The 10,359-nt window shown below is 41.5% G+C and overlaps 1 gene segment (V, D, J or C); it reads left to right on the top strand.

Moving 5' to 3' along the window:
* Window positions 1-1,994: 1,994 nt before the first annotated feature.
* On the top strand, window positions 1,995-2,502 carry LOC109199540 (Ig kappa chain V region 3381-like). The segment is given in 2 exon segments: window positions 1,995-2,049; window positions 2,157-2,502. Coding segments are annotated over 2 exon segments (384 nt in total).
* The last annotated feature ends 7,857 nt before the right edge of the window (window positions 2,503-10,359 follow it).

The raw sequence follows: 10,359 nt of genomic DNA, 5'->3' as shown, positions 1-10,359 counted from the left end.
AGCCATATCTAGAGATTGTGTGCCATTTTCAGAGGCACACAATTAATTGGATAAACAAGGATAATTCTAAATATAATAATAATTTTTAATACTTGGATATAAATCCGTCGTAGACAATGACTGCTGTTAGAGTGAATTGTTAAATTTTTGTCATTTTTATTCTTACCATTTGTACTTCAACTGTGTGTTGAAAGGAATTCTTTTGTTCTCCCCTCCTCAGATTCTCGAGGTTCTGGGTGAGGGGCTATAGTGTTTTATTGCAGATACATCCTATCTGGAAGATCTGCTTCTTTTGATGTGGTAAAACTTCCTGCCCTTTGTATGGCTTCACTGTGTTATCTAGGGTGAACCATAGATTGGGTGTGGGGAGGTTACCCTCTTTATGACCTAGGATGTTGTTCCTGTTTTATGACCCTTTTGGTCAGCAGCTCACACACACACACACACACACACACACACACACACACACACACACACACACACACACACGCGCACTTACAAAACCACAGGCAGGGTATTCCTTGTTCACATGTGTACCTATGTAAGCCGTTATATGTTAATGACCCTATGCATATTCAAGTAACCTCAATAAAAGGAGTGCTATGGGGAACCTGGCTGAGAGTCTGACGGAGGTCAAGTAGGTGGAACGACACTTGGCTCCAGGCAGGCCTCCCTCATGCATGAGTAACCCAAAGGACTTTGCCTACTTCGTGTCTTGCTTACTGTGTAATCACATTGCCTTTAACGTTCCAGCGAATAGGTTTAAGCTACAAACCTATCATTAATTGGTCCTTCGACGCCGGATCCCTGGAGTCGACATTCACCGAGGAGAGAACCCTGACGTCAGCGAGACGTGAGAATTTGTCATCGGGCCGGTGGATTAGCTGTCTGTTTTCTCTCCCCGACGAATGACGATCGGCGGGATCCGAGGCTGATATTAAAGTCTTGAACCAATGGAGATCCCCAAATGCACCAAAATGCTCTGCTAGGCCTTTACTGAAGCCATCTTCAATTTCTGCTTGTTTTTGGGTCTCCCTGAGTATAGCTGTGTACACTTTACATTTCACCCTGCTACCTCTATCAGCAGTAACATTATCAATAAACACTAGTGGCCCAGCTACACTGGCAGCCAAAACCATCAGTGCCATAACATTGGCTCCAACATCTTTGACAGATGATGTGATTTGCTTCAGATCAGTTTTTCTCCTTTGTAATTTTCTCTTCCAATCATGCTGAAAAAACTTCATCTTGGAACTGTTCCTGCTCTTTTAAATGTTTTACTGGCAAAGTCTAATCCAGACTTCCAGTTCTTGAGTGTAACTTGACAGTAATAAAGTTTTTTTTCTCTATGTTTGATTTAGTTTTTCAGCTGATTGATGATTTCTAGGACCTCATCTTAATACATGCAAATTCATCTCCTGAACTCAAAATACTTTAGAAAACTGACTCTGAGATCTTGATCATGTTAATTTGATTGATCCATCACTAAACAGCATCATAAAACTGATCCAAGTCCATGTTGGAACCAGTCCAGGAAAAACGTCACACCAAAAGTTTCATCGCCTTGAAGATATCATTCATCATCACTTTTATAGCTGTAGCTGAATGAATGTTTAATGTTTTTAATCCACGGCACCAGTTTGTAGATCAGAAGAAGACTTAGAGATACTGAATGAATAAAAGATAAAAGCAACAACAATCAAATACTTGGGGCCTGGAAAGTGCATCCCACACCAAAAAAATTAAATTATACCATTTTACATGTTACTCAAAACATGCTGGCCGATTGAAATGACACCTGTGAATTCACACTGTGATGATTGCTTACGTAATCATGCTGAAGTCAGTCAGATGATTTCCATAGAGAGGCACTTTGCATCAGCAGCACCATGCTCCAGTGCTCTGGGAGAGTTTATAGTCCTGAGAGTTGAACACTGGATGACTGACAGATGTCCTTCATCACAACAGAAGCCACAGAAATCCTCCTCATCAAAAACATGACTTTGATCTGCGTCCTCATCTGGACTCTCCTCTGCTGCTGCTTCACAGGTAAAGTCCAGAGAATCAAACTCCTCTCCTCTATCAACATCTGTCCCTCTGAAATGAAGCCCACAAAACCATGAAGCTGCTTTATGTTTTTGTCTCTGTATCCTCAGAGTCCAGAGGACAGATCACAGTGACTCAGCCTGGAGCAGTGAGCTCTGCTGTGGGAGGATCTGTTAACATCAAGTGTACGACCAGTCAGAATGTTTATGTTTCTAGCAACTATCACCATTTAGCCTGGTACCAACAGAAAGATGGAGAAACTCCCAAACTGCTCATTAAGCGTTCTCATCAGAGAATATCAGGGATTCCAGCTCGTTTTACAGGCAGTGGATCAAACTCTGACTTCACTCTGACCATCAGTGGAGTCCAGGCTGAAGATGCAGCAGTTTATTACTGTCAGAGTTTTCACTATCCTAACAGTCAGCATGTGTTCACACAGTGAAAAACAGTCGTACAAAAACCTGAACTGACTGCTGCAGCTGGAAGATACTGCAGAGATTGATACAGTTGACTGAGCACACACACACACACACACACACACACACACACACACACACACACACTTTTATTTCATGACAAAAAATCAATTGGTGGAAACGTGATAGTACCTGAATATGACCTTTGACCTCAGACCTACGGTTTAATATATATATAATAAAAATATAATGGTTTCGTTTTTTTCTAATGGTACATGAAAATACTGAGCAGTTTTGTGCAGCATAAACAGATTAATTTTTTCATACTGTGGTGAATTTATAATAAAGCACTGGTGGGCTGGTTCACAGTGACTGTGGTGCTCATGTTCAGAGTTAGGTTACATTGATGGCAACAGAGATTAATTTGCATTTAATATGATGACACTTAGATTAATTCACTGAATTTTACAAACAGTATAAGGCTAGTATATAAACAGCATACTGTCACAAATACAAATCAGCCAAGATAACTTGTGAAATATTATCTTGCAACTTGTGGAATTCAGCTGTGTAAATCTACAAAAAGCACAACCACAAGAAAAAACACTAAGAAAATCTACTGCAGCTCACAGTATAAATTATTGTGAGTTGTGATTCTTTCCTCTGTGGTTAGCCACTACAACAGATCTTATATCTGCAGCAGAATTCTGAGGGAGGGTTAGCTGTCTGCCACAACCAGTTGGAGGGTGAACATAGATACAATCAGATTACAGTTTTTAGATGTGGAAAATGATACAGAATCCTAAAAAGTAATAAACTCAGGCACAGCTTTCTGGAAATCCTCCAGTAGCAGTAGCTCAGACACTGATACTAAATCATTGGCCTAACAAATCAATCACCATCCACCCAAAAGAATCTGATCCTCTCCATCAACATCAAAATTATTCTGACTTGATGTTTTCTGTCAAGAACAGTGAAAAATTCAAAAAACAAAGTGAAAAAACAAAGCCATCAAACTATTTAAGGTTTCACCTTTTTGTCTGCAAATCTTTCTGTCCTGGCAGTAATTGTGTCAAGGTTTGACTCTGGGCAGAAAAAAAACAGGACTTCCTTTAGCGGAGACAGTGAATGTATTTACAAGTGAACAAAGTTGTACAAATAGCAGTTCTAACATGCGACATCCACAGTAGTGTTAACAGCAGCTCCCAATGATCCAAATCCAAACACTCCCTCCACAGCTTCTCCCAAACTATTTACAGAAAGTCTCTGAGCTGTCTTCAACGCTGCTCCACAGGTTTCCTGGACATAAAGGAGAACACGGGAAAGTAATTGTTATACAACAAGGTGGTCTCAACTTACAAACCTGGGTTAAACTGATAGTTGTGACATACAAGAAGAAGTGGGAAACGAAGTACTTCATTACCATACTTACATAGAATTTTCAAGTAGCTGTACTTTACTCAAGTAAATATTTTCTGACAACTTTACATTTTTACAACCTACATTTTTAAAGAAACATCTCTACTTTCTACTCCTTCAATTTTCAGAACGGGCTCATTACCTTTGCTTTAACGCATTTGAGGTGAATTATTATTTTACTTCAATGTGAGCCTTCAAACATGAAACCGATTTGAGCCTAAATAATAACATGCATGAAGTCCTATCCATGGACTAATCACCAGCAATGTCACATATAGAGAGATAAAAGAGGAAAAAGGGGTTAAAGTGAGCCAGTGGGGTTTTTTGTGAGTTACGATCTAAAAATACCCCGCAAAAGGTGAAATCCACAAAGTAGCCAGCTTTATTTTTTGGTGTTTTAAGGCTGTAAAACCCCTCACTACACACTTTATACACTTTTCTCAGACAGGCATGAACATTTTCACACTTTTCTCTCTTGTTTAAACACTGTCAAAGTTCAAACCTTCGTAGAAAAACCAGTCCATTATTATAGAATGAAATCAAAGATCAAACCCTGTTTCCAGGTCCAGAACATGGGAATAGAGCAGCTGCAAGAGTGTTGTCCTAGATCCACAGATCCATGTCATTCTTCCAACAGGTTACACATTATTTTTTGTATTGGGAATCAAGTATATCTGTCAGTTGGGCCTAGTGCATAAATGAAATACCCTGTGATTGTATTAAAACAATGAGTTTTAGTGAAAGTTTCCCCAAATCCGTCAGGGTTCCTGGGTCATTGACCCAGCATTTTCGGTTTATGTTTACTGTTTATTTTCCACAGGTTCCATTTCCTGTTTCATTATGTTCAGCCGTGTACTCACCTGTTTCCAATTGTCGTCATTATTCAGCCTGTGTATTTAAGTTCCTCAGTTTCACCAGTTCATGGTCGTGTCATTGATGTTGTCGCTGCTGTCTATTCCGGGTGTTTGCCTTTCAGTTCAGATCAGTCAGTCATTCAGTTCAGTCAGTCAGCCTGCCTTCTTCCCTGTTCTGTTCATCCGTTCATCCTGCCACTCCAATAAACACCCCTAATCCTCACCACAAGTCCAGTGTTTGGGTCCCCTCTTCTCAACATCCACAAAGCAACTCCTGACAAAATCAACATTAGCATTAGGAGAAAGAAATTGGCTATACCATTTGTTAGTCCAAACTTCCCTTTAAAGCATCACGTTTTTGTCCATTTAACCTCCCCCTGATCAGTTCACATGATTGGATTTCTGGGGAAATAGATCCCTTTATATCAGTGTTGGGTTCAGAGCTTTTATTGACAACAGCAGGAAAAGTTAGAAGTCAGGAACATAAACTCTACATGTGTTCAGTCGTCATGTCCTCATATTGTTTTAAGTTGTGAAGGACATGAGTGTGTTTCAGTATACATCCTTATATGGTAGGACCAATGATTGTAGTGTGTGTTACATTGTCCTCATATTGTTGGGCCACAGAGCTGTACAGTGTTAACAGTTTCTATAGAGTTTGATATAAAGAACTCAGATCCTCCTGTGAATAATGTTCACTGAAACATGTATGACCTGTAGTTAATTAACAAGTCAGGATTTATAGAATAGGCTTAAGGGACAACAGTATATAAACTAGAAAGCGAAAATTTCAGAAGAAATTTTATGTGTGCCTATGCCGCTGCTAATCTGTGTAGTTTTCCATTCATACGGCTACAGACAGCAAAACTCAGAAGAGCAGCCATTTTCCACCATGAATTATGGTAAAAACAAACACCGCTCGCGCCTCACAGATGACAGCTTACAGTTTTGGGTAAAGATGAGGTCACTTTGTACAGCCCCGATTTGCAGACGCTGTGCACACAGGTTCATAAGCAGAAGTCCCTCTGTACCACGGCAGACCCCGACAATGTTTGCACGAACACACTTTGAACCAGTACGTTATGGACCACTTTTCACACATGGTTGGTGTACCCTCCCAGCCAGCTGTAGCTTTTCAACTCACAGCCCGACACACACCCAAAAAACAGCCGAGAGAGCACAGACTACGCCCGAGAGGTGTGATTGCAGATGCCCCTCAGGTGGGTCCACCTCCCCTGCAGCGGCACTGCAGACCACGCCCCGCCACACACATCAAACACGTAAAATAAATATTTATGCACTTTTGCATTCACTTTTTGTTTTTTGTTATTTTTACACAGTGTTCTGAATGATGAACAATGGTCTACAGCCAATCTTGTGTATTATTATACAAACTTTGGTTGTAAGATTCAGATAACTATTTAATAAAAGCTAAATATTTTATACAGGGAGTGCAGAATTATTAGGCAAATGAGTATTTTGTCCACATCATCCCCTTCATGCATGTTGTCTTACTCCAAGCTGTATAGGCTCGAAAGCCTACTACCAATTAAGCATATTAGGTGATGTGCATCTCTGTAATGAGAAGGGGTATGGTCTAATGACATCAACACCCTATATCAGGTGTGCATAATTATTAGGCAACTTCCTTTCCTTTGGCAAAAGAAGGACTTGACAGGCTCAGAAAAGTCAAAAATAGTGAGATATCTTGCAGAGGCATGCAGCAGTCTTAAAATTGCAAAGCTTCTGAAGCGTGATCATCGAACAATCAAGCGTTTCATTCAAAATAGTCAACAGGGTCGCAAGAAGCGTGTGGAAAAACCAAGGCGCAAAATAACTGCCCATGAACTGAGAAAAGTCAAGCGTGCAGCTGCCAAGATGCCACTTGCCACCAGTTTGGCCATATTTCAGAGCTGCAACATCACTGGAGTGCCCAAAAGCACAAGGTGTGCAATACTCAGAGACATGGCCAAGGTAAGAAAGGCTGAAAGACCACCACCACTGAACAAGACACACAAGCTGAAACGTCAAGACTGGGCCAAGAAATATCTCAAGACTGATTTTTCTAAGGTTTTATGGACTGATGAAATGAGAGTGAGTCTTGATGGGCCAGATGGATGGGCCCGTGGCTGGATTGGTAAAGGGCAGAGAGCTCCAGTCCCACTCAGACGCCAGCAAGGTGGAGGTGGAGTACTGGTTTGGGCTGGTATCATCAAAGATGAGCTTGTGGGGCCTTTTCGGGTTGAGGATGGAGTCAAGCTCAACTCCCAGTCCTACTGCCAGTTTCTGGAAGACACCTTCTTCAAGCAGTGGTACAGGAAGAAGTCTGCATCCTTCAAGAAAAACATGATTTTCATGCAGGACAATGCTCCATCACACGCGTCCAAGTACTCCACAGCGTGGCTGGCAAGAAAGGGTTTAAAAGAAGAAAAACTAATGACATGGCCTCCTTGTTCACCTGATCTGAACCCCATTGAGAACCTGTGGTCCATCATCAAATGTGAGATTTACAAGGAGGGAAAACAGTACACCTCTCTGAACAGTGTCTGGGAGGCTGTGGTTGCTGCTGCACGCAATGTTGATGGTGAACAGATCAAAACACTGACAGAATCCATGGATGGCAGGCTTTTGAGCGTCCTTGCAAAGAAAGGTGGCTATATTGGTCGCTGATTTGTTTTTGTTTTGTTTTTGAATGTCAGAAATGTATATTTGTGAATGTGGAGATGTTATATTGGTTTCACTGGTAAAAATAAATCATTGAAATGGGTATATATTTTTTTTTTGTTAAGTTGCCTAATAATTATGCACAGTAATAGTCACCTGCACACACAGATATCCCCCTAAAATAGCTAAAACTAAACACAAACTAAAAACTACTTCCGAAAACATTCAGCTTTGATATTAATGTGTTTTTTGGGTTCATTGAGAACATGGTTGTTGTTCAATAATAAAATTATTCCTCAAAAATACAACTTGCCTAATAATTCTGCACTCCCTGTATGAGAGTAAGAAAGAAAAGTATATCTTTGTGTCCACCTTTCTCTGTTAATGCCCTACCTGGCCCCCTGGCAAAAGCTTTGCTAGATCCGCCCCTGCACAGTTACCAGCTGTCAGCTAAATAAAAAAAGGAGCTTGGTGTTTATTTCTCTCAGAAACAGTTCATAACTTCCCTTCAACTCATTCATGTCACCTAAAAAAAAGGTAAACCTGTTTCTCCATCACCAGTTCAGCTCTGATGATTCAGTAAGGTCATCTCCTGGTTTTGACCAGCCGCTTCTACAGCTGTGGCTCCAGCAAACATCAGCTGATACTAGAAATTAAAATCAAATGAATTCTAACAACAGCTGATCAAGCTTAAACGTGCTGCTGTTGTTTAGCGCGATAAACAAACAAGAGAGAAAAGCCGATCATTGATCAGTTTCATGACTGAAGTTTGAACAGGCGAGAGAATGACAGGGGAGGCTGTCATAAAGTTCAACATCAATAACTTAGCGCGCACACAGCTGTATAGAAACTCCATCGTGCTAGCTACCACGCAGTACGAGTTATTATAACTGATTGTAAAAAGTCAGCACAACGAAAATAAACTACACCTAAACTCGGTTTATATCTGACCCAAATAGAGTGCAGGTCATAACTTCTTACCTGAAATTCAGTTCACCTCACGCTCCGACCGGCAGCCGCCTGCTTCTCCTGCCTTCGGTTTCCCTGATCCACGATCTACCACCGGTCGATCGGCGGTCGCCTCGCCGCCTCGTTCCCCGCATGTTCTTTCTGACACACACCGGTGGATAGCTGCCCTCGGTTGTAGCTCCGCGTCAGCGACTACCAAACAACTCAGTTATTTTTTCCACATCGACCAGCATCTGGACAATCCACCGCCTTTCACTGTTTGTACCGTTACTAAAAAAAACCCTCATCGGCTCATAAAAACGAAAAATAAGTCCAGCTATGACCCTGAGTCAAAAAGACAGCCAGCTCGGGTTAGCTAGCTACCTGTCTAGCTCTTTGCAGGCACCGAAAACATCAGAGCTAATATGGGATGTCTTGGTAACACGAGCAGATATTTGAAGTTTACATCTGGCCAATCCACCACCTTTCACTGTTTATACCGTTACTAAAATGAATAAATAAATAAATCATCGGTCCATATAAACGAAAAATAAGTCCAGCTAAAACACATACTGTCGGCGAGCGACCGGGTGCTGACACGAGTTTCACCCGCCTCAATATAAGCCAAGCCTGGGTGCTTTTTCACGAAGGGTCGCTAGCGGTGCTAGCTAACTATGCTAGCGGCACTAGCTAGCTAGCCGGCTATCAGCAACACATAAGAGAACTGCTGCTAAATAAACTACACCTAAACTCGGTTTATATCTGACCCAAATAGAGTGCAGGTCATAACTTCTTACCTGAAATTCAGTTCACCTCACGCTCCTGCCTTCGCTTTCCCTGATCCACGATTGACCTCCGCGTTAGCAAACACCGGTCGATCGGCGGTCGCGGCATGTCCTTTCTGTCATACACCGGTGGATAGCTGCCCACTGTTGTAGCTCCGCGTTATAGCACCACCAAACAACTCAGTTATTTTTTCCACATCCAGCTGTAACTCCGATTCTGTGCGAGCATTTGCGAGAGACCAGGGAGGTGAAACGACAGAGAGAGTCCCTCGCTATCCATTTGCAGCCAAGTGCGGCAGCTAGCTAGGTAGCCAGCTAGGTAGCCGGCTAGCTGTCAGGCAGGACCGACGTAGTCAGAGCACTGTCGCTAAATATGGGATGTCTTGATAAAACAAGCAGATATTTGAAGTTTACACACCTACATTCTCGCCTGAAAATATCTTAAAAGCTTATTTTGTGACCTAGAAACACGAATAAAAGACATATAAAACGAAGTGGTGGCCGCCATTGTTCACTCTGTAGAGGCGTGCTATGAATTGTGGGATATTGAGTTTTCCACCAAGCATTACCGTAACTTTTGAATGATTTGCGCAACCTTAAAAATTCCAAGGGCTCCTGAAAGCAGCGGCGCTGTGCGCACCGTTGAAATTGTCATCATTACGGTAATCCAAATAAGGGTACACAGGCTGTACCACTCCCGGCATACCACTAGAGAGAGCCAACACACCACAAATGAAGTCTGTTTATTTGGCGCCAAAAGATGAATTGGCCTAAATTTGCACTAAAATATTAATATTTAAAAAACTATAAAAGTTATAAACACCAAAAGTCATAACATAATAGTCCAGCTCCAGCCGCACAAAATGATCTAACATATGTAACCCTAATGTCAAAACTGTTTGGCAGAGGAGCGCGGGAAAATTTTCACTAAAATATTAATATTTAACAAACTATAAAATTCATAAACACCAAAAGTCATAGCACACCATTCCAGATCCGGCCGCACAAAATGAGGTAACATATATGAAGCTTGTCTCAAAACTGCGAGGCGAGATTCGCTGCAAAATTTCAGGCGGAAACTGGAGAATAATAATAACTAGAAAAATTTGCATTTCCTGCGAAAATGCTGTGTGGATGCCTTAACGCTGAAGCTGTCTGCTGAAAAGCTGAAAAAGATGAAAAGTTGCAAAAAGTTGTATGGTGGTGAAAAAAAAATGTTACCCTGAG

The sequence above is a fragment of the Oreochromis niloticus genome, unplaced genomic scaffold (assembly GCF_001858045.2).
Source record: "Oreochromis niloticus isolate F11D_XX unplaced genomic scaffold, O_niloticus_UMD_NMBU tig00000736_pilon, whole genome shotgun sequence".
Classification (NCBI taxonomy): domain Eukaryota; kingdom Metazoa; phylum Chordata; class Actinopteri; order Cichliformes; family Cichlidae; genus Oreochromis; species Oreochromis niloticus.
Note: the sequence above shows the minus strand (reverse complement) of the source record. Positions and strands in the feature narration are given on the sequence as shown.